The sequence below is a fragment of the Bubalus kerabau genome, chromosome 20 (genome assembly GCF_029407905.1).
Source record: "Bubalus kerabau isolate K-KA32 ecotype Philippines breed swamp buffalo chromosome 20, PCC_UOA_SB_1v2, whole genome shotgun sequence".
In the NCBI taxonomy this organism is placed as follows: domain Eukaryota; kingdom Metazoa; phylum Chordata; class Mammalia; order Artiodactyla; family Bovidae; genus Bubalus; species Bubalus kerabau.
Window position 1 is genome coordinate 19,256,128 of NC_073643.1, and position 24,182 is coordinate 19,280,309.

The following is a 24,182-nucleotide window of genomic DNA, read 5'->3' on the forward strand; positions in this document are numbered from 1 at the left end:
AATACCATTCCCTACAAAAAACAAACAGAGCTCCTTGAAGAAGTATTTTTATTACAGGTCTGGGTCAAGGAAAGTACAAGGATTCAGAGACATATTTTATGCCAGAAAGCAAGAAAGTAATCAGTAGAGATCACATCAAAAGGACATAAGAAAGAACTCCCTCTGGCCAAATTTGGGGAAAATCTCAGCATCCCAATGAATAGTGGGTAGTGGGTTAAACACATTGAATTAAAAATTATAAAAACAAGCCCATAAAATGTTTTTTTTTTTTAAAAAAAGAGGCAGGTGGCGGGAATACAGAGAAAGGTTTTCTTTGTGGAAGAATGTCAGCTAGTAATTGTAGATGGAATGATAGAATCAGAAAATCACCAGTTTGTTGAAACCCCAGGGTAATAACTGATTTGGAATGATGATGGAAAAATGATCATTGGATGCTCAAAACACTGGGTAAAATATGTTGAGTATGGTGGTAGGCACATAGATCACTATTGTTTATAAAAATATCTTATATTTTATTTATATTGATTATTACAAAGGAGAAATTATACCTTTACAATGCAGAGATCTGGAATCCACCACCTTAACTCAATGATCAGACATCATCCACATCACATTCTTGCCCAAAATGTTTAACCTGACTCTGATCATGAGGAAGCAGTCAGACAAACCCAGAGTGTGAGACATTGTATGAGGCAGTTGGCCTGGACTCTTTGAAAGAGCCACTATTATGAAAGGCAAACTAACAATAAAAATGTTGGAGTCTATTTTACATTAAAAAGACTAAAGAAACATAACAACTGAATGAATGGTGTGAACATTGATTAGATCTTAGCTTTTGAAAAATTCTATGACAGACATGGGACAATGGGGGAATGTTTGAGCAGAGTCTGAACGTGAGATGGTGTTTGAAACTCTTGTTAATTTTCTTAGGTGCCATAATGTTGTGTGTTGTGTGGTTATGCAGGGGAAGATCCTTATGCTTAGGAGAAATGAGTTTAAGTATTTAGCAGTGATGTGTTATAATGTCTACAGAATACTCTCAAATAATTGAGCAATAATAATTATAAGTGAGAGAAAAGGGAGAGAAAGCATATATGGCAAGATGAGTTTAAGTGTATGATGATGAATGTTCATTATTTTCATTCTACAACATTTTAATAGATTTGAACAGTTTCAAAATCAGTTATAGGAAGGCCTCTAAGTACACTGTGCTGGGGAGGCTGTCGCATCTGCCTGTCCTCCAGTTCAGGCTGGGGCAGGTCCCCTCACCTGCCATCTGCACACACCCTGCCTCCTAACCACACTGAATCATCATCTCCTGTTTCCTCTCAGGTGAAGACCCCCTTGTGGATGACCAAAATGAACGAGATATCAATTCAGTTGCTGGCGTTCTAAAACTGTATTTCCGAGGACTGGAAAACCCACTCTTTCCTAAGGAAAGGTTTCAAGATTTGATATCTACTATTAGTAAGTATTTCCCCAGTGGAATGATCAGTTCCTTGACAAATCTTTATTTAAGTGGCACTCCAGGCTTATCACTGCAGGAGGGGTGCTGTGAAAGATGCCATATGGCTGTTGTCCTCCTGTGGAAATAACAAGATGGTTTATAACAGAAGGGCTCATGGGCACGGTGCACCTCTGGGTTCAGGAGGAGCTCAGAAGAGAAGAGGCCAAGGGAGCCTTGGATTCTCAGATCATACCTGAGGGGGAATAATGAGTCTTCCAGGAGGACTGGACTCGGGGATCCTGGGAAGGTTGGGGGCACACAAATCAATGGGACCAGCAGGAGGGTGTCCCATCCAGTACATGGTATTAAAAGACTGGGAGGGTAAAATGCAGCAAGGAAGAGAAGACATTGAATGCCTTGCAAGGATTCCAGAGCTTTTCCCTTTGGGCATTAAGGGAGCCACGGAAGGTTTGGGAGTGAGGTCAACAACTTGACAAACAAGGGAAATGATAAAAAATACATTGACTGGGGGCTTCCTCTGATGTTGCTAGCCATCAGAGTCCTTCCTGACTGGTATTTTCTGTGGATAAAGGCAAGAGCCCAATCTCAGAGCTGAAGTAAAGGCACCTTGACTGTAAGATGCTGAAATCCAAGGCAACCTTTTGGAAATACATATATATATATTTTCAAATAAACTTCTAATTTTAGAATACTAGAATGCTAGTATTTTGGAATAAACCCCCTTTTTGAAATAAAGTCTTTAATTTGAGCTGCAGAAAAGTTGCCCCACACTCAGGTTCACATATGGATGCTTCTCACAATGTTCTCAGGGATATTTGCAGCCAAGAAGGTGTGCCAGGAGGTGATAATCACCAAGAGAGGCTTGAACCCTCTTATTTGCCTTGAGTGAAAGATGCTTCCTCCATCCGCCCTTCTGCCCTCATACTTCCTGCTCATCTTTCCAGATCCACTTCAGGCTCCAGACCACCTCTCAGAAATCCCAGGCCACAAAGGCACATCCCTGTCTGAGCCCAGTGCCCCTCACTCAGCCGCTGTTTCCAGAAGCTCCACTAGTCCAGTTCCAGAGCAGGGCCCTCAGCAGACGTGGTCTTCAGCCTCTGGTACAAGGTCACAACATCGTGTATCTTGAATCACAGGAGAGAGGAAGTCCTTTCTCAGTTCCCTCCTAAAGCCTTGATTGTACCAAGGAGGGACCCATACAAGTCAGTCTCCCTGCAGATCAGAAAGGGCAGGGCCTCAGGTTCAGAAACTTGTATGCAAAACAGTGTCTGCACTTTTTTCTCCTTACTAAGTCAAATCTGCTGCCCCTAACTCTGGCTTGACTGATAAAATGTCTATATCTCTAGGGCTGACCTGAAAACAGGTGTCAGAGACGAGATTCCAAGCATTACCAGGCTCTTTGAACAACATACAGCTCAGGAGGTGGTTATTTATTCAGTGTTCATTTCCTGAGCACCTACTCTATGCCGGGCCTATGCTGCAGCTGATATTTTTAAAGAGTTTAATAAAACCTGGTACCTGCTTGTGTTTGTGGAGACTCATAGCTTGTAGGTGACAGAAACTCAACTCACACTGATGTAACCTGTAAAAGGGAATATATTGGCTCATATACCTAAAAAGTTTAGGCCCAGCTGGACCCAGACCTCATATGACATCTGCAGGAGTCTGTCCTTTCCATGTCTGTAATGCCATCACTCCTGGGAATCATCTTCTTCCCACTGAGCAACTAGCTGCAATTCTGCCTGGTTTCAAGAGGGAACTTCTCTCTATGTTTTCTCCAGCCAAGTCCCAAGGATCAACCCTGATGGTTCTGACTAGGCCATGGACCCCTCCCTGGGCCCCGGCCCCATGCCCAGGGGATCATGATGCCAGGGTCATATTTCCATTTCTCGAACCAAGTAAAATTGCCTCCCCCTGAGCCACATGGACTGATCTCACAGGTGAAAGTGAAAGTGTCAGTCGCTCAGTGGTGTCTCACTCTTTGCAACACCATAGACTGTAGCCCGCCAGACTCCTCTGTCCATGGGATTCTCCAGGTAAGAATACTGGAGTGGGTTGCCATGCCTTCCTCCAGGGGATCTTCCCAATGCAGGGACTGAACCCAGGTCTCCCGCACTGCAGGCAGATTCTTTACCATCTGAGCCACAAAGATCTAGCAGGTAGGCTTGCAAATGTTGTTTGCATGGGTCTGTGAGGATGAAAGGTGTCCTGAAAAGCCCCTTTTGTTACAGAACTGGAGAACCCAGCTGAGAGGGTGCACCAGATCCAACAGATCCTCATCACCCTTCCCCGCGTGGTCATCGTGGTCATGAGATACCTCTTTGCTTTCCTCAACCAGTGAGTTGCCTGGCCAACAAGGGCCCCTCTTTGACTCAGCCCTGGCCTCCTTGAGGAGGGGGGCTTTTGCAGAACATAGAACCCTCCTGAACTTGAGTAGAGCCCCCCAAAGCAAGAAAGTACAGAGGAAGATTCACCTTTCCCTGGCTCATGGGTACTCCTCTCTCATAGCCTCTCACAGTATAGCGACGAGAACATGATGGATCCCTACAACCTGGCCATCTGCTTTGGACCCACCCTCATGCACATCCCTGATGGGCAAGACCCTGTGTCCTGCCAGGCACACGTCAACGAAGTCATCAAAACCATCATCATCCATCATGAAGCCATCTTCCCCAGCCCCCGGGAGCTAGAGGGACCTGTGTATGAGAAATGCATGGCTGGAGGGGAAGAATATTGGTAAGATTCCATTCTTCTTAATATTATTATCATCATTGTTCTTGTTATTATTGCTGTTACGCCAGAACAGTGAGAAACCCTTTGATTTTCTTACTGCTTTTTAGTCCATACTCCTATATATATTTTCTCATCTGAGCCTTATATGAGGGATAGGTACATCAGTCAAGACTCTCTTGGTTTATAAGGGACAGAAATATAACTCAAACTGGCTTACGCTAAATGGGAATTTATTTTTAACTAAGAAGTCTGGGATCATGGCTATGGGTGTAGCTGGATATGGGGTTCGACTGTTATCATCAGGACTCAGTCCTTAATTCTCAGTCCCAGCTCTGTTCTCTTCTACACTGGCTTCATTTTCAGGTAGCCTCTCCCTTGATAGTTTCAAGAAGGCACCTGATAACTCCAGTTTTTAGAGCCCGTTCTCTCAGCATCCCCAGTGGTAAAAAAGCTTTTCCTTCCCAAATGCCTCAACACAAACTCAAGTGTTATGTCTCTTCCTGAAGCTTGGGTCTGGTGAACTAATCACATCAGTTAGGACATGCAGTACTGTCATTGGCTAGGCGAGCTGCAGGCCCACCTCAGACAGCAGGGCAGTGGACAGTCCCCATCTCAGCCTCCTGAACTGAGAATGCCACTTCCCACACTTGTCCTCTCCCACCTAGAGTTCTCTTCTTCTGGCAAAGAGAGTTCACATTCTTGGAGAGCTCCATACCAGGTCAATGGGTGCTAGTTGGGCACCTCTGTGTGCCTTGGTGCTACGCTGGGTCTTGGGAAAAATAGTTTCTTTTATTTTTTTCAGTATTTTTTAAGGATGGTTTTAGTATTTTTAAATCTTTATTGAATTTTTTAGAATATTGCTTCTGGGTTTTTTAATTTTTATTTTTTGATTTTTTGGCTGTAAGGCATGTGGGAATCTTAGCTCCCCCAACCAGGGATCAAACCCTCACCCTCTGCACAGGAAGGCAAGTCTTAACTACTGGACCACCAGTAAAGTCCCTTGGGAGGAGCATTTTAGAATCTTATCGAACTCAGACTTGACTACCTTCCTGAGGCTAAAACCTTAATATTGTGGTGAAAATAGGACATTTTTTATAGATGAGATGGAGGCAGAAAATTCAGAACACCAACCAACAGAGGCCAAAGGGCTCCTAGTCTTTCTTTCTTCCCAATCCAGGACAACACTCAGCTGTCTATTTAGGTATTACCCACACTGCTTTCAGCCAGGTGCTACAGGGGAGTTTGTGTTTTGATGATCAGAGCATTCCTGGACTCTTGCCTCGCTTAGTTCTGTGGGCACATTTGGGCAATTGCTTCAAAGAAAGGAAACGTTCCAGCCCCATCATTTCTCTGCAACACCTCCCTGCATAGAAACCCGGGCCCGCTGCTCTCTAATCTCATTTGAGGCCCCGGGAGCAGGTCTGTCCCTGTTCTGTAACAGAGATCCAACAGCCAGCGAGCATACTTTTAGGACAAAGAAAAGCTTTTCAGTTTTATAGTTTTTGCAGCCATTACCAGCTTTCTTTTCTTGCTGCAGTATATATATATAATTAGTGATCTGGGAAGATACCTACAGATCATAGCATACTTACCAAAGCAGTACATACAATAACCGTGCTTTTCTTAATCCCATTTGTACCCCATTAACTATTAACTACATGGTAATTTTGGACAAATTTTCAAAGCCCAAAAGGAGGATTTGGCTGAGGGTCTCATCAAAGGGGACAACGTTCGTTCATTCCTCGTATGGTTACTGAGAATCTGTCCTGCACCAGGCCCTAGGTTGGGCAACAGGGAGGTAACCCAGCCAGAATTAACCCCTGACATGGCAGAGGGAGGGAGGGGACAGGCAGTTCTAGGAGTAGGGGTCCCGGAGCCAACGTAGGGAGGTTAGAATGGCTGACTGAAGGTAACAGTGACTTGATAGAGACCTGTAGGATGAACTGGGCTCAGCCAGGCGAGAGTGGGCAAAGAATGTGCTAGGCCTGGAGCATGCAGTAAAATAAAAAGCATTTCTGTTTGACTGCACTGTTGCAGGTGACAAGGGGACCGTGAGGGAGGAGGCCCCGCGGGCCAGCAGGAGCCAGGTTATGAAAGGTCTTAAACCATTGTGCAGTCTGGACCTTATCCAAGAGAATTTTTCACAATAAAGCCCATATTCCTTTAAATGGTATTGTAAATATCACATCCTCCGAGAAGCCTTCCTTGGCACCCTGTGTAGGTCCCTTTACAGCTCTTGTCTCAGCTCATTGTGCTTATTTCAACTTGCAGCACTTTTATTTCTCAGCCCATGAGAGCAGGGTCTGTATCTGCACTACGCATCAATGCATGCCTCCTACCTGGCACCATGCCTGGCATATATTACTATATCAGAACTCAATGAATGACTTGATTAAAAAAAAACTGATCGGCGGACTCTGTGAATGATCCCTGGCCTCAAGAAGCTTATAATCCAGTGAAGGGGCAGCAGCTGATGAAATTATCCCAGTGCATTAATACTGAATTTTCCAGGCCTGGAGTCACTCTATCCCTATGCCCATGATGGTTGCCAGCCTGCTGGCTGCCTGGGCTGCTGTGGGTTTTGCAGGCCACTCTGAGAGGCAGCCATGAGGAGTCTGCTCCTTGGGAGCTTCAGCCACGTCGCTGAGCATGTCGTCTCTTCTCTAAAACAGAAAGCCAGGCCACTTGGATGACTCTCAGTACATTTCCAAAGTTCTTTTCCTTTCTTTTCTGCCCTGGGGTCTTTTCAAGGATAAACACCAGGGCTTTACTGCCTTCTAGATCTTACAGAACACTTAGGCATCAGTAACCATTACCAAGAAGACAGCCCAGCAAACTCTAGAGCTGGGGCAAATGGAGGAGGTTATTCAGGGAAGCTTCCTGATGGGTGAGGGGGCCAGAGTGGTTTTCTGTTAGAAAGGTCTGTGGGTGGGCAGATGGAAAAGATGGGATGAAGTGGGCTTGATGTAATCTGGGTCAAGGCTCAGAGGTGGGTTGGGCCAGTGCCTGTGGAAGCCGAGGGCAGTGTGAGGGTACAAAGTCCCCCAAGAGACCGCTCCCCGTGTTTCCTTGCAGTGACAGCCCGCACAGCGAGCCAGGGACCATTGATGAAGTTGACCATGACAACGGCACGGAGCCTCACACCAGTGACGAAGGTGAGTGAGGGGGAGTCAGGGCGAGGAGCTCACCTGGGGGCCTTCTCATGCTGCGTGCCCACCTGCCCACTCATGCCTGTCCACCTGCTGCACTGATCTGTGCAAACCCCACCCCCACCTTGCCAGCTTTGCCAGTCAGCACATCATCCTCTACAGCAGAGAGAGAGACCCAGAAAGACCTCCACTTCACCACATCCAGCATGGCTTGCCTTCTCCCCTTCTGTGTCCTGCCTGGCCTGAGTGCAAATTCTAAGTGACCAGGGTGTCCTGAGTAGAAAGCAGGCTCTGTCCTCTGCCCCTCCCCGTGCTGGGCTCTTGTTCTGCACCCAGCATGTGCTGGGACGTGGGGCACACAATGAACCAGACATGGTCATCAAGGTGCTCCTGGTCTTGTCACCTGGAAGCTGGAGAGCAGCTCCCCACCATGCAGGGTGATAATTCCAGACTGCAGGAGTGACCAGTGCAGTGGGTTCCCCGAAGACGAGGCCAGACAGTGGTGACCCAGGCGAGTGTGTGTAGGTAGAGGGATAAAGGCCGACCTGGGCTCTGAGCGACTCCTCAGACCTTCCACCGCTTCTAGATAAGGAAATGGCATCAGACTTACCTCTGGGGAGCGTGAACTGTGTAGCCGAGCAGTCTGGATGATTTGGGCCTGAGGCCAGCGTTTCCATTAGGCAGACCAGGCCCACTGCCCAGGACGCACAGTGCTGCTTTCAGGGCCCATGAGAATGTTCTAATTCATTTCAAACTAAATTTTAAAAACAATATGAGCCTGGATTATTTTCATCTTTATATCAGTGCAGTCATAAGATATAATTTTGATATTTTCCTAGTGGAGGAAGGGGCCCGGGCAAGCAAGGGTACCTCGGGCCTGAGACTCCCAGTGCTGCCCTGTGTTGACTGAACACAGTCCTCCTTTCTCCCTGTGATAGTTTCACTGTTTAAAAATCATTATTTCGTAGTTTTCTTACTGGCCTTTGTGTTTCTCTTGGGGGCAGTCCCAGGCCCTGTTAGCCATCATTTTGGTCAGGAGAGCTGGGATGTACTCTGGTAAGTTTCCTGGGAGTTGATGTAAGAGGCAAGACTCTTACATAGGTGGGTTTTCATATTCTAGTAGGGCTATTTCAGTTGCCAGTCACACAGCCTTCAACTCAAACTGACATAAGCATAAAAGGGATTCAGATCATATACTTGAAAATCCCAGGGAAGGCATGACTTCAGGCACGGCTGGATCCAGGAGCTTAGTTGGCCTTGTCAGGGATGTGTCTCCACCTTGCTCTTCTGCTTCCCTGTGTCGGCTTCATCCTCCAGGGGGATCTTTCTTTTGCCATGGTCTCTGACAGTTCCAGGCTTTCATTGTCCTTTTACCCAAAGAGCTTCCTTTTCCAAATGATTCCAGTAGAGTTCCTTGGTTGGAATCTCACCGCACTGCCTTGAGTCATGCAGGCAGGCAAGAATCAGTCACTGTGGCCTGAGAGGGAGGTGATGTGTCGGGCCTGGGTCCTAGGGCAGGAAAGTAAATCGGGGCATAATGTTCAGCTCTGCTAGAATTCTTAGTGATTAAAGCCACCCTGAGCTGAGAAAAACATCCTGCAGAGCCTGCTTTAGGAGATATGAAGGCTGCCACCTTTTGTTTGTTTGCGGTGGTTTGCTCTTCTCTTTCCTTCTTGTCCTCTCTTTCCTACCACCTCTAGTCCTCCTTCTCCTTCTGTCACTGTTAATAGCCCCCTTCTCATTCTCTCCGTCTGTTGCTTTTTGACTCCTGGTTATGTGCATGTGTGCATACACACATGTGCAACTCTTGTTCTAGATCTTGCTCTCAGGCTTTCTTCTTCCACTTCTACTGGGGGAAAACACCTCTTGTCCAACAAGATAGATTGATTTCTCAGCACTGACACCTGTCAGGGCTGCTGCTGGTGGAGGCAGACGTGTCCATGGGGAGGCAGATGTGTCTGTGGGGAGGCAGGTCAGGCGCCCTCTTGCAGTGTTCTGGGGCCTCAGATCACTGTCAGTCAGCCTGCACCTGCTGTGTGGCCGCCCTGTCTCCTCACTGCGAGGTGGCAGGTGCTGTGGGCACCAGGACCAAGGAGAGGGACGGACAGAGAGAGCACAGGGGCTTGCTGCCTCAGGACTCCCCCCGGCAGGCTTCACCCCACCAGAGAGAAGCCTTCAGAGGAATTTGAACAAGAGAGTCTCATGACGTGATTTATGATTTTAAAAGATCCCTCCAGCTGCCGTGGGGAGAAATGACTCTACCAAGCAAGAAGGAAGGCAAGGTGGCCAGGTAGAAGGACAGTGATGTCTGGACCGGCGAGGAGGGGGTGGCATTGGAGGTGGTGAGGCTGGTCAGATTCAGAGGACAATTTGACAGAAATGCTGATGAGTTAGCTTCTGTGGCCTGAGGGAGTGGGCAGATGGTGGTTCTGTTTCCTAAGATGGGGAAGATGAGGGGATGAAGCAAGTTTGGGGAGGGGTGTGTGGGAGACTTGGTAAGCTATTCTATTTTAGGTGTGATGAACCCAAATGACAGACTTCCTAATAAATGGTAGCTATTATCCCTGTTTCTACCCCACATGATTACATAGCGACATCTGCAAACACACGAGCTTTCTCTCAGCTTGCAGCTCAGCTCTGTTCCTCATCTTCTCTTCTTTTCTCCCCCTTACATTTTCCACTTCTCCTAGCTCCCCTGCCCCCAACTCCAGTCTACCACCAGTGACTGCTGGAGGCGATGGAGTTGAGCAAGTCTCTGCCCTGGGCAGTTCCTTCAGCAGTGCAAAGGGTGGGCTCAGAAGAAGCCCTTGGGGTCACACCCAGGAGCACCCAGCCCTTGGGGTTCAGCTCTTGGCCTTGCAAACCCTCTGGCCTTTCTCTAAAGCCAGGCAGACACATAGGTTAGTAGGTGCTGCTAACATAGGGATGGTGTGAGAGTCAAAGATGCAGCAGAGAGTACAGAGATCTCTCCGTTTTACTGAGAAGGTGACTCTGAGTCAAGATCTGAGTTTATTTGACCCATTTAGTTGGTCTGTCATTTGCATCAACTTTGTCAGAATAGCTTGCAAAGACACTTGTCAGGGAACCAGCTGGGGAAAGCTGGCTTAACTGTCTGACACCTGCTGTCTACAGCAGGCTGTCCCAGGCACCGAGGACTGGGTCTACCCAAAGGCCACTGCATCTCACGGGGGCACTGGCCCAGTCTTCTTGAGCCAGCTACTCACAGAGAAGAGACCTAATGTGTGTGGGTGGGGTGGGGAAGAACAGGGAGAGATGACTTCCATGCTGTCCATGGCCCTTAGGAGTCGCTAACTCTGGTATTAATAACAACAACAACTGCATCTCATATGAAGCGAATTGTGTTCCAGGCACTGTTACAAGCTGTTCATGTGTAATATCTTGCTTAGTCCTATGACAACCCCATAAAGTGGGTACTAGTCTTATCACTTCCATTTTACAGATGAGAAAACTGAGACTGAGAGAACAGAACTAAATTGTTCAAGGTCACCCAGGTAAAAGCAAAAAAGTGGTAAAGCCAGGTATTGTCGGCTTAGCTCCATGACGGACAGGTAGATGGCTGCATGGACAGGATCAAGATAATCCATGAGGACAAGAGAAGCATCCTGATGGATGCTCAGCACCAGGAAGATAACTGCAGGCTAGAGAGAGCAGGGGCCACCACTCTTTTGTTTATTAGCATTTAATAGATTTGTCTATTTATATAAGTACATGCATGTATCTTCTTTTTATAGTATTAAACATCTTTGTGCTTGCCTTAAAATACAAGCATATTAACACTTATACATGACCCATTTTCTACGTAGCATTTCTACCCATTTGCATCTCTTAGGGTACAGGCTTTAACACAAGTTAAATAAATTGTAAGCATAAATAAGTGTCCTCCTCCCCTGAAAGTCTCCTTCCCAAAGATCACTAGCTGCATGGTCTTGAGCAAACATTTAAATTCTCTGCAGCGCAGATTTCTTTGTCTAGTCCCACTCCATAAGCTAAAGCCATTGTTGTTTTTTTGTTGTTGTTCAGTCGCTCAGTCGTGTCCGACTCTTTGTGACCCTATGGACTGTAGCACATCAGGCATCCCTGTCCTTCACCATCTTCCGGAGCTTGCTCAATCTCATGTCCATTAGTAATTATAATCATAATCACAAGAGCCGCTATACGTTGAATTCTTAATGTATGTCTGTGCTATGCTGAGAACTTTCACATATTCTCTTTTTTTAAATATATTGAAGTCTATTGATATATAACAGTTTATTAATATAAGGTATATGGGATAATGATTTGATATATATATATATATATATATAAATGATCACCACAATAAGTCAGGTTAACATCCATCACCACACATAGTTACATTTTGTTTTCTTGTGATGAGAGCTTTTAAGATCTACTCTCTTAGTAGGTTTCAAATATACAACACAGTATTATTAACTGTAGGCACCGTGCTGAGTATTGCATCCTATGCCTTATTTATCCGCTGGAGGCGCGTGCCTTTTGATTGTCTTCACCTATTTCATCCACCTCTCACCTCTGGCAACCACCAGTCTGTTCTCTGTATCAGTGAGTTCTGTTTGTTCCTGATTTTAGATTCCACATGTAAGTGAGATCGTACAGTGTTTGTCATCTTCTGTCTGACTTACTTCACTCAGCATAATGCCCTCAAGGTCCCTTTATGTTGTTGCAAATGGCAGGATTTCCATCTTTTTATGGCTGAACAATTTTCCATTGTGTATATACACCGATCTTCTTTGTCTGTTCATCTGTCTGTGGACCTGTTAGGTCACTTCCGTATCTTGGCTATTGTAAATAGTGCTGCAGTGAATGCGGGGGTCTGCCCCGGATCTTCGCAAGTGGAACGTGCTCATTTCCTGTGGGTAAATACCCGAAGTGGAGTTGCTGGATCACAGGGTAGTTGTGATTCTCATTTTCTGAGGCGCCTCCGTAGTGTTTTCTGTAGCAGCCGCACCGTGTGCATTTGCACCAGCAGCGCACAGGTCCCCTTTTCTCTGCATTCTCACCAACTCTTGTCTGTTGTCTTGCTCATAACAGCCATTCTAACAGGGGTGAGCTGGTATCTCACTGTGGTTTTGCTTTGCATTTTCCTAATGATTAATGGTGTTGAACATCTTTTCATATAGCCGTTGCCTATCTGTATGTCTTCTTTCATGCTTTATCGTTTAGTCCTCTAAAGGCAACTGAGGTGTACAGAAATTATATAACCTGCCTGAGGTCACACAAACAAGAGGTGACAGAGCTGGGCAGTAGGAGTATTTCAGGGACAAGAACTACGTTCTCACTGGTTAACCCAGGCAGGGCCTGTCACTGACCAGAGAAGAATACAGCTCTGATGGGGAGATGTGTGTATGCAAAGAGATATGCTTGACCTGTAGCCCCAGTAAGAATTCTCCCTCCCCCCAAATTAAGTTCGTGGATGCGCATGTTAGCTCAGGCATGCCATCAGGCTGCCACTCACCTCAGACTGAGTGGCTTAAACAACAGAAATGTGTTTCCTCTCAGTCTGGGGGCCTAGAAGTCCAAGATCAGGGTGCGGTTAGGGTTGGGTTCTGCTGAAGCCTCTCTTCTTTGCTTGTAGTCAGCTGCCTTCTCGCTGAGTCCTCCCATGGCCTTTCCACTGTGCTCATGCAGAGACAGAAAGAGAGCTCTCCGCTATCTCTTCCTCTTCTCAGAGGGACACCAGTTCTATCATATTAGGTCCCCACCCTTATGACCTCACTTAAGCTTAATTACTTCCTAAACCCCCTCATCTCCAAATACCATTACACTGGGAGTTAGGACTGTAACATATGGATTTGGGGGAAGACAGAGTTCAGTCTATAACAATGAGCTCTGGAGAGAAGTCTTCTGGGAACCTTTAAAAATTGTGTACAACATTTTACATGGAAGAGAATCCACACACATCTGTTTGACCTCCTACATGGTAAGAAGCACCAACAGTGTGATATGTGAACAAAGAGGGAAAGGGTTCATGGGAAAATGGAAACAGCTGATATTTAAGGGACAGAAGAAAAAAAAATTTCTTATATTATTTTTAAAATGTGAAAAAGGGGCAGTGGAAAGTAAGGATGTAGTATTTCAACCCCACTTTCCATTTTGGGAAGTGAGATGGCCTGCCTGAGGTCACAGCACAGGGAGCGGATCTGAGCCTAGAGCCCAGTACCCTGAGCCCCAGCTCATGCTGCCCTCACCAGGCACGCTGTCTGCGCTGCCCCACGGAGCCAGGGCCCTCTGACTGAGGCTCCTGGGCTGCCTTCTGCTGTTCTCATGGATGCGCTTGCCCTTGCTTTCCTTCCAGAAGTGGAGCAGATCGAGGCCATCGCCAAGTTTGACTACGTGGGGCGGTCCCCGCGGGAGCTGTCCTTCAAGAAGGGAGCCTCACTGCTGCTGTATCACCGAGCCTCCGAGGACTGGTGGGAGGGTCGCCACAACGGCGTGGATGGGCTCATCCCACATCAGTACATAGTTGTACAGGACATGTGAGTGGGTGCTGGGACCTTCTGTGAAGAGTGTCATGATGGATTAGTGATGTCTGGAAGGGGCACAGGAACAGCAGCGCTGGGTTATACGCCAGCGATTTGCTCTCCCTGCTGTGACACACTTGGTCTTCGGTGAGAATGGATTACGTCTCAGCTCCCTTTGAATGGTGATCCATTTAACATATAAGCAAATTGCTCATACTTCACGGTCCACAGGGACACTGTTTGGTGCTCTTGGCTTGCCATCCTGGCCCACTTGATAGCCTCCAGGGCATTTATCACCCGCTCTGGTTCTCAGTGTCCACTGGATCTTGCCATATACCTTTGCCCTTCAGGGCCTCTGCTGTAACCCAGTGGCCCTCCCACTGCCCTCTTAACTGCCCACTGTTCTCTACCCTGAGATAGCTCTCCCAGGAGAGGGGCAGAAACAATCATCCTCTCATTTCCAGCTAAGAGGGTACTATTTTTTTTTTTTTAATAACTTTAGACCTTAAAAAAAAAAAGAAAGAAAAAAGCTCTACATCCCAAACACCTAGCCCCAGCATCAGGCCCAGAAAGTCGACACCTTCCATTCTTGGAAAAGCTTTGACAGTTCCTGTATACGCTCCCTCCAAGTTCCAGTCCCGCTCAGGTTGAACTGATTTACCAGGCTGCAGGCTGGGCCTCAAGGGGAGGGGACCAAAGGCATGGGGAGGGGGCCAAAGGCATGGGGAGGGGGCCAAAGGCATACATCTTGATGGCAGAGCAGACCATCTGGAGCCCGAGAAAAGTCCAGGTCAGGCAAACAACGGAAGAACCCTAGGCAGCCCTCTGACGTCCCCAGGCCTCTGAGGACAAGGACAGGAAGGATAGAGGAAGGGAGAGGGCATAGAGGGCAGTGGACAGAGCACCCCAACAAGCTTCAGACCCTTCACATTTGTCCAAAGCCAAGGGTGGGGGAGGGATGGGAATGCCTTCCTTTTCCCTGGCTGAACCCCAAGCTGCTGCTCCCCGAGCTACATGAGACTCAGTGCTCAGGGCTTAGCTTGCAGGCCCACTCCCCCATTTTTCCTCCACACCTTCCAGCGTTCAGCTTGTCCCAGCCCAGAACAGCTTGGAGAGACCAGGTTTAGTCCCTGGGGGCGGGGAGTGGAGCGGGGGAGCAGGTAGGGGAGCGTGGTGCCCCAGAGCGCCTCCTGCTGGGGAAGCGGCAGCGGCGCAACCACGAGCTGTGGGTGTGGATCCAGCCCCTCAGGTCTCAATACATCCGGGTTGTTGGGTGCGAAGCCCACCCAGCTCACATCTGTTCTTCTCCCCAGGGACGACGCCTTCTCTGACAGCCTGAGCCAAAAGGCCGACAGCGAGGCCAGCAGTGGGCCGCTGCTGGACGACAAGGCCTCTTCCAAAAACGACCTGCAGTCCCCCACGGAGCACATCTCGGATTACGGCTTTGGGGGGGTGATGGGCCGGTAGGAAACTCGGGTTCATTCTTTCCTGCTCATGCAGTGCCCATTCGGGTCTGATTCGGGAGAGGGAAGGGCCAGGGAGGGAGGCTGTCGTGGCCCCTTGTTTCCCATAGGATGTGACGCTGGGCACGCCTGCTGGGCTGGCTGGAACTGGCCTCGAATGGCAGGTAGCAAAGCAATCCAGCTTGGGACAAAGGTGGAGAAAGAGGAAAGACTTATACAGGCAACCAATCCTTTTTACTTAAAATACTAAAAACACGGGGGAGGGAGAGTTAAAAATTGGCAAGTACTTTTCCTCTCTCTCCAGTTCTTAAACCTCCTCCCTACTTTCTGTTGAAAACCTAAGTTGTTATATTTTAAAATGTAAAGCTCTCTTACTCACTGAAGCGCACCACATAAGTAGAAGTCTCACACACATTGCGTGGGGGGAAATTGACACTCGGCTCCACCCACATATTTGGTGGGAATGTGTTTGCCAATTTCTTCACTCCCGTGTGGGCAGGACTATCACATGACCTTTCTGCCAGGTAAGGAGCTGGGCTCTTCACTCTGTCTACAGGTAGAGTGCAAAGCACTTGGTGGTTTAAAAAATAAATAAGGAAAAGAGGAGAAAAGAAAAGCTGGCAGTTTCTCACTGCTTTCTTAATCAGATTCTCAAAATGTCATAGTCTCTGTTTTTGATGGAGAGGTCATGGGATCAACCCACATGCTGGGTGCTTGCAGACAGAGCCAGAGAAATCAGCTGCAATAGGAACCTAGGTTTACGAATTTATTTCAGCAGAAGTCCCAGTACCTCTCTTCAGCGAACTCTGTTCAGTTAGGGTGTCGATAATCAGCAGATAGAATCAGGGGAAGTGTATGGTTGGGGTAGGTGGATGACAGAGTTGAGGTCCCTTGACATCTAGGGGGGCCGTACCTTCTCCTGCCTCAATTTCCCTCTCCCTCTGTCCTTCCTTGTCTGCCTTCCTCGTCTCCTTTCTCTCCCAGTACTCTTCCACTCCGACACCGATGCTTTGGTCCTGTTGGGGTGACCACAGGCAATGCTTAGCTTGGCTGGTGGCACAGGGTGAAAAGCACTGCTGACTGCATTGAGCTTGGTCCCCGTCACAACCCATCCCCGCAGTCTGTCCCTCCTCCCCACCCCCTCACCCCTCCCAGCCTTCCTCTCACCAGTGCCTTCAGGTCTTTGCTGACCTCCCTAGGCTGGAGCAGAATCCCCAGTGGGTAGAACTGCTTCAGAGTTGTCTCCTACCCACTGAACCTCCCTTGAAGCTGGGTGAGGAATATTAGACCCATGTAATGGATAAATAAAGTGGGTCTGAAAGAAGTCACTGGAAAGTCAGTGACAGAGACAAGACAAGAATCTGCCTTCCAGAGAGATACTTTAGGCCCCTTTTCTCTCTGCCACACCCTCCCTGAAGGGTGAAAGGTATCCAAATGTGTAAAAGGCATTCCAGTGATGCAGGTTTTTCTCTTAATGATTGGAAATGTTCAAGGTCTGGAAAAACCTCATGGAAAACAGCCCTTTGGGGGGATTGGGGGAGGGTGATAGCACTGGGCCATGTTGAGTTCCCTGGGGCCCTCCTGTGCTTGCAGGGAGCTGGTGACTTGTGGTACAGTCAAGCCTCAATGCCTCAAACCAATCAGAAGCCCTCTGGAATCATGGAGACACCTAAACCGCTTAAAAACATATCATGAACCCAACTAACCATGAGCAAAGTGTTCCCAGGTTGCAATCCTCCTGGCCCTGACTTAACATATAGACGAGATTCGCTGTGTAATTAGCACCACTGACTGCAGCTTAGAAGCAGAAGGCCTGATTCCTTCGTGTGTGCAGGTTAAATCTGCTGGCCTGAGTTCTGTGCTCGGACAGTTCTTCACTGCAGAATCGCCAAGTCTGGCTGAATGAGGCTTTACTATACCCACTCCCTAGACTAGTGTGTAGCATGTCTGGACTCTGGGGGATTGGCTGACCCATGTGACACTGGCCAGGGTTGACCTCTGCCCCATGCCCCTGCCCCCTGGCTCCTTTGCAGAGTGCGGTTACGATCTGACGGAGCAGCCATCCCCAGGCGCCGAAGCGGGGGCGACACACACAGCCCACCCCGGGGCCTGGGCCCCAGCATAGACACACCGCCCCGGGCCGCCGCCTGCCCCAGCAGCCCCCACAAAATCCCCCTCACCCGGGGAAGGATCGAGAGCCCCGAGAAGCGGAGGATGGCGACGTTCGGGAGCGCCGGCAGCATCAACTACCCCGACAAGAAGGTGCTCTCCGAAGGGCACAGCATGCGGTCGACGTGCGGCTCCACCAGGCACAGCAGCCTGGGGGACCACAAGTCCCTGGAGGCCGAGGCCCTGGCAGAAGTAAGGGCCAGCAGGAAGCAGGCGCACCAGCTGACACCCCCAGAGGGGTAGGGGTGGGCCCCTGCAGACTGGGGAGTCACTTCGCCCTTCACACCAGGTCAGGCTGAGCTAGGACACAGGATAGATAGTGAGCTGGCTTCCTGTCCCCCTGCCGGCCTCCCCCTCGGAGCGGAAGCTAGATGGGTGTAGCTCCTGGCTAGGGCTCCTGTAAAGACTCAAGGCCCCAGTGTCCAGGCTGGAGGTGGGATTCCCAGATAGGGGATGTGGTAGTGGCAGGTGTCTCCATAAGATGGCAAGATTGTGCTAGTCATGTTTTCATTTGTTCATCTTTTCATTCATTCCCTGATTCATTTGTTCATTTATTTACTGGTGAATTCTGATGGAGCATCTGTTGTGCTCAAACTGGCTGGCACTGAGAAAATAATAATGACCTAAAGTGGACCCAGGTCCTGCCCACATGGAGCTTAGGGTTTAGAGAAGAGAGGGATGGCAACCACCAACACACACAACTGTGAAAATGGCAAATGCGTCAGGAGTCTTGAAAGAGTGGAACTCTGTGTTCCGAGAGCCTAAAATGTGTGAATTGCTTGAAGGCAGTGAGAGATGTCTCTGGGGAGGACAGTACCAAGATCCAAAGGGTAGGCAGGACGAAATAGCTGAAGCTGGAAGCAGAAAATGTTCCATGGTCTTCCAAAGTGCTTAGAGTTTTATGTTTTGTTAGATAACTTCTTAAAAATTTGGATGAGAAACCTGTGTGATTTTTATATTTGCCAAAGAAAGCACAACAAATTCATTTAAGAAATTGTTACCAAACAGTTTGTTTGAATTGTTTAATGATTTGCATAACTACTTTCATGTGTTTTTGACAGTTTTATCATAGTTCAAGTTTCCACTTTTCTCCCTGGAATCTGGCAGGCAGCCCATTATGTATCCCCTTCCCAATGTTTTCTCCCTGTTAAGAAAAGAGGGACAATCAGAATCTTTGGGGCGGTGAGGATTCTATTGCAAAGAGCGGGGTTGGGGACCTTGAAACACCCATCCAAGGTGGGAAGGTCTCATTTAGGACAAAGTGAAAAGTGATCATTCCCTGCCCCCCTGCCCCGCCACTGTCCACGCTTCCTGGCACCTCTCTGCAGCTCCACTTTGAGATCATGGCATCACGTCTCAGACTAACACCAGGCTTGTGCCTAAACACCTCAGCTGATCTTTTTCTGAGCTTGCTGTCTTTCTGGCTCACACTCTGCAAGGGTGGAGTGGTGGGGATGGTAGGGATGGTGATAGAGGGGCAATAATTATATTTTACTTCTTAGTTTTGCCTTTTGGCACTGCTGGAGTAGAGCAGACTGAGCAGTGATATCAGTGGGGGACTTAATTTAAGCAGCCTGGGGCGTGGAAGGTGGCCATTTATCTCTACAGGGGTGGGAGGTAGCAAAAGTGGGGACGGGACTGCCTTCTCTCCTGTCATGCAGGACCCCACCTGCCCCCACCACCACTAATCCTTGTGGATAAAGGCACAAACAGTGTCTTCTAAAAGTAGACAGTGTTGTGGGCAAAGGATGAAGTATCCTGGCGAAGCATATATGCTAATATTGTGTTTGGTGTTAAGTTGCTTCAGTTGTGTCCCACTCTTTGCGACCCTATGGACTGTAGCCCTCCAGGCTCCCCTGTTCATGGGATTCTCCAGGCAAGAATACTGGAATGGGTTGCCATTTTCTTCTCCAGGGGATCTTCCTGACCCAGGGATTGAACCCGTATCACTTTACATCTCCTGCATTGGCAGGTGGGTTCTTTGCTACTAGTGCCACCTGGGAAGCCCACAGGCTAATGTTGGCTGTTAGCCAGTGGTCTCTTCACAAAGCCAAATGATAGGCTGGGACGGATCGGAGCCTGGTATGGGGGCCCAGCAGGCAAGAGCCACCTGAGGACGGGGAGGAAAGAAGGTAAAGGGAGACCTGGGTGAGGAAGGGGCTAGCGGAGACACCTCCAGGCACCAGCCCTATCAGTCTAACCACACTTTCCATTTTTTTTTTTTTTCCAGAGTTGCCCCAGGGCGGAAAAGCTAGTTAGTGTGTCTCAATAGTGATGTGGAGCCAGTGGGGCCAGCATCTTCCATTACCGGCTCTAAGCACTGTCCCTCATTGTCCCCTTGGTGGCCCAGCTCAGCCTGAGCGGAGGCATCCCTGGGAAACCCCACAGGAGCCGAGGACCCTGGCTGGGGAAGAGCAGAGGTCACTGTCAGACAGTTCACACACATCACCATGTCAGCTGTCTCCTCCGTCTTCACTGCCAGTGGGGGGCTTTCAGCTCAGGGACCAGGTGTGGTGCAGAGTGACTGAGCCTTGCCCGAGGTTGCCCAGCGGCAGTAGTAAAGCAGTTTTTCTCCTCCCAACCCCGGGCTTTGTATCCTGGCCCAGAGCTCCCGGGTTAAATGCTGCAGTCCAGCTCCAGCGCCCCCTCCTGGAATGCTGAGCCCCAGGCCAACCCTCTGAACTGTCAGAATCTCTTTGAGTGTCGTTCAAAGTGCTCTCGTACTGATGAGCTCTTCAATGTCTCAGTATCCACAGGAACTGCAGAGGCAGATGAGGATTTTTGTTGCCTTTCAAATTTCTCATTTTTTTCTAAAAAAAAAAAAAAAAACCATTATAATAGAAGAAAGTAACAGTCCCATCACCCTGGGGTAAGCATAGTGAATGTTCTAATATATAACCGCTGAACACTTTTCCTATGGACGAAGGAGAGATATTAACAGATTTGTTAATATTAATGCTTAGGCTCATGAACTCTGGAGTCAGACTGCTATGCTGGTAAGTAGTTGTGTGACCTTGGACAAGTTAACCAGTCTGAGTTTCCAGTTCCTTATGTGTGAAGTGAGCATAATGGTAGTTCCTACCAGATAAGTATGAGGATTAAATGAATTATTAGGGAGGGGACTTACACTGGTGCTCTGTGTTACCTCCATATTATTTGGGAAGTACTATGTATCAGGTGCCACGCCATGCTCTTCAAAGGGACCATATCATTTGGGACTTTCCTAGTAGCTCAGATGGTAAAGAATCCGTCTGCAGTACCGGAGATCTGGGTTCAATCCCTGGGTCAGGAAGATGCCCTGAAGAAGGGAATGGTTACCTGCTCCAGTATTCTTGCCTAGAGAATCCCATAGACAGAGGAGCCTAGCGGGCTACAGCCCATGGGGCTGCAAAGAGTTGAATACAACTGAGTGACTTAACACTTCCAACTTTCAACACTATGTACCAGGTGCCATGCCATGCTCTTCAAAGGGGCCATATCATTTCATACTCATCAACTCCCTGAGTTCAGTATTATACTTAACCTACAAATGAGAATTCTGAGACTGAGAGAGGTAAGGTAACTTGCCCAGGGTCACACAACAAGGAAGCCGCAGAGTCAGGATTTGAACACGTCTGTCTGACTGTGGAGCCTGCCTCTGTGAGATCTACAATGCTCATATTGAAATGGAAAGGGAAAATGCTCATTTTCCCTTATGGTTATGAGACACCCTGGGACTGATTCTCCTGCCCAGCCAGTGACATTTGTGGGGAAGCCTCCCTAAGGAACCCACAAGTTAGTCAGCGCCCTGGAAGGGTTAGTCCCCAGGCTTCCAGCTCTGTGCCAACCAGAGCTCTCTTTGTCCCCAGGACATTGAGAAGACCATGAGTACGGCTCTGCACGAGCTTCGAGAGCTGGAGAGGCAGAACACGGTCAAGCAGGCGCCAGATGTGGTGCTGGACACCCTGGAGCCCCTGAAGAACCCGCCAGGCCCCATCAGCTCGGAACCGGCCAGCCCCCTGCACACCATCGTTATCCGCGACCCCGACGCCGCCATGCGCCGCAGCAGCAGCAGCTCCACCGAGATGATGACCACCTTCAAGCCAGCCCTGTCCGCCCGCTTGGCCGGCGCCCAGCTGCGCCCGCCCCCCATGCGGCCGGTGCGACCCGTGGTCCAGCATCGGTCCAGCAGCAGCAGCAGCTCAGGAGTAGGCAGCCCAGCCGTGACGCCTACCGAGAAGATGTTCCCCAACAGCTCGGCTGACAAGTCGGGCACCATGTGACCTGCGGGATGGCGGGCACCGCCCTGGCCCGCTGCGGCCCGCCGTGGCCAAGGGCGGCCTCAGTGACTTCCGCGTCCTCCCAGGGCTCCTGGCTTTGTCGGGCAGGGACCAGAAGGTCAGCCTGGGAGCACGTCTGTGCGGAGCTGAGTCCCAGGTCGAGCCGCAGCGCGCCTTCAGTCACATGGACCCCCCACCTCCCTCCCGCGTACACACAGACACCAGAGCAAGCGGTGAGGAGCGGTACCCCGGCTGGAGCGATTCCCGAGATCACGGCCCGTGTTAAATGGCTTCGCCCGCATATCGTCACTGGAAAATTATTCTCTCTACATTCTCTCTACATGCATATATACGTGTATATGTATGCATGTGCATATGTACACGTATGTATGCATGTATGTGTCTGTAGGTGTGTGTATATATATATATATATTTATGCATCTATATACATATACTAGATCTGGACACACATACAAAATGTATATAGGATCTCCTTTTTCTTTTTATGAAACTTAGATTTACCTCAGACCCATGCCACCAAACATCTCCCGCTGAGTTATTTGGTGGGATTTGCAGGGACTTTTCTGGGAGAATTTAAAGGCCCACAGTAACTGCGAATGAAGCAATATACCACTAACCTGCAGAAAAACAAAACCAGTCTCCCACTGTCTCCAGAAGTTGTGGCCTTCCAGAACAGTCTGCCCCTAAAGGAAGTGTGGGGCAGGTGGCACCCTGGGCAGACTGCTCCCACAGGTGGGGACCACTTCACAGAGCCCCCTCCCCATCCACGCCCCAGAGACCCTGCCTTTCCACCCGGAGGCCAAGACCAATTGCACCCCCAAAAGCATGGAGGACGTTGGCAAGAAGAGCCCTGACCTCAGCGGCCTGTGTTCGTTAGTAGAAGAGGGGATGGTGAGAGCCTGAGCCCCATTGTAGCACAGTATTATGTGTGGTTGGGAAAAAGGAAAAAAAAAAAACAAAAAAACCAAACACGGTGGTGTGGAACACTTCAAAACCTAGAAACGCTGTAGGAACAATTCTGTGGTAACTATAGAGGTTTAACTTATACCATTTTCAAAATATTTAATTTTTTCTTTTCCTCTTTCTACTAATTATACTGTGTCAGATTCTGGAACTAAACAGGCAAGGAGAGTTTGAGTCCCATCGTTTTTTAATTTGAAATCAGGCCATGACGCGCTCTGGCTGGTGGCCTTTTGCATGAAGCACACAGGGCTGTAAGTACGCAGCTCAGACCAGGCCTGGGGAGGGAGTCCTTGTCACCTGCCATCCAAGAGAATGCTTCGGTGGAGTTTATGCAGTGAAATAGCTGCCTCCTCCCTCTTCCCTTCCCTTTCACTCACCTCCTCCAGCGCATTTAACAAAATTGAAAATATGGGGAAAGAATTGGGTGGGGGGGGCGTGTCACCTCATTGAGCCTCAGTTTCCTGCTCCATAAAATGTGAGCAAGCAAACCGTGCAACCTAGGAAGCACTGTACTGACACGACTGCTCTTTTCATGGTCATCAGTAAGGTGAAAACCACCTAGCACCTTCCTTTTGAAACCTCCTAATGGCATTTGAGAAGTAGGCAGTGGAATTTTCCTACCAGCTTCATAAGAGTCATGAAGCACAATCCTGCAGATAAGTCACCTCTTGACATTCCATCATTACCATGTCAGCCCATTGGATTAATTTTGCCCTCTCCTCTGGTCCCCAGAGAGGGAGTCATATGAAGCCACATTTACCCGGGTGTGTAGGGACGGTGAGCCACACTGCCTTGCCTGAAGAACTGGCCTTGAGAGTCGGGAGGAATAAGGACTCAAAAAGAGAATGCCAGGGAGAGGCTAGTGACAAATTCGACCTTCTTTGTTTTGCCTAGAGTTGGAAATGAAAGAGCCTCAGATCGAGCTAGGAGCCCTCTGCTATTTAGCATATAAAGCAATCCACCCCACCCCCCCCACCCCCACTGCATTACAGCTTAGGGAAGGAAACAAGGCCTTAGGATGGCTACGACTTGCCCAAGATTTAATAGATGGCTGAGGGTGCAGCTGGGTCTGGCTCCTAAAACCATTTATTTGCAAGGATTCTGTGATGTCCAGCCAGGACAAGAGACTTCTCATTTCTACCCCAGAGAGACTCCCAGACCTTAAATACAGTGGCTTTCTGTGCAAAGTATCACATTCTCTGCCATGACTACCAGATGAAACATGAAAATTTGAGTTGACAGATCTGTTGCCTGATATACATAACACCAGTCAGGTCATGTGGGTTTTCCTCTGAATTGACTAACTTACTGAATATAGGCCTGCCTTTCACCGAATTACCTACCTGAAGGACAGGGCCTTTCTGTTTTCTTTAAGCACCTGTTTTTCCATTGGGAAATGGCCGATGAGCTCACATTTAGGCAAACTCACACCCCACTCATCCAGCTCCAAATCTGAG

At 48.7% G+C, this 24,182-nt stretch overlaps 1 protein-coding gene across 1 annotated transcript in view; it reads left to right on the forward strand.

The window, feature by feature from the left end:
• The window catches only part of SRGAP3 (SLIT-ROBO Rho GTPase activating protein 3), a 251,316-nt gene extending 228,186 nt beyond the window's left edge, over positions 1-23,130 (forward strand). The window contains exons 16-23 of the mRNA XM_055557441.1: positions 1,333-1,467; positions 3,700-3,805; positions 3,977-4,204; positions 7,277-7,356; positions 13,685-13,865; positions 15,164-15,313; positions 17,347-17,674; positions 21,331-23,130. Of these exons, the coding sequence (XP_055413416.1) occupies positions 1,333-1,467; positions 3,700-3,805; positions 3,977-4,204; positions 7,277-7,356; positions 13,685-13,865; positions 15,164-15,313; positions 17,347-17,674; positions 21,331-21,744 (1,622 nt within the window). The 3' untranslated portion in view covers positions 21,745-23,130. The remainder of the gene's footprint in view (positions 1-1,332; positions 1,468-3,699; positions 3,806-3,976; positions 4,205-7,276; positions 7,357-13,684; positions 13,866-15,163; positions 15,314-17,346; positions 17,675-21,330) is intronic.
• Positions 23,131-24,182: the final 1,052 nt, after the last annotated feature.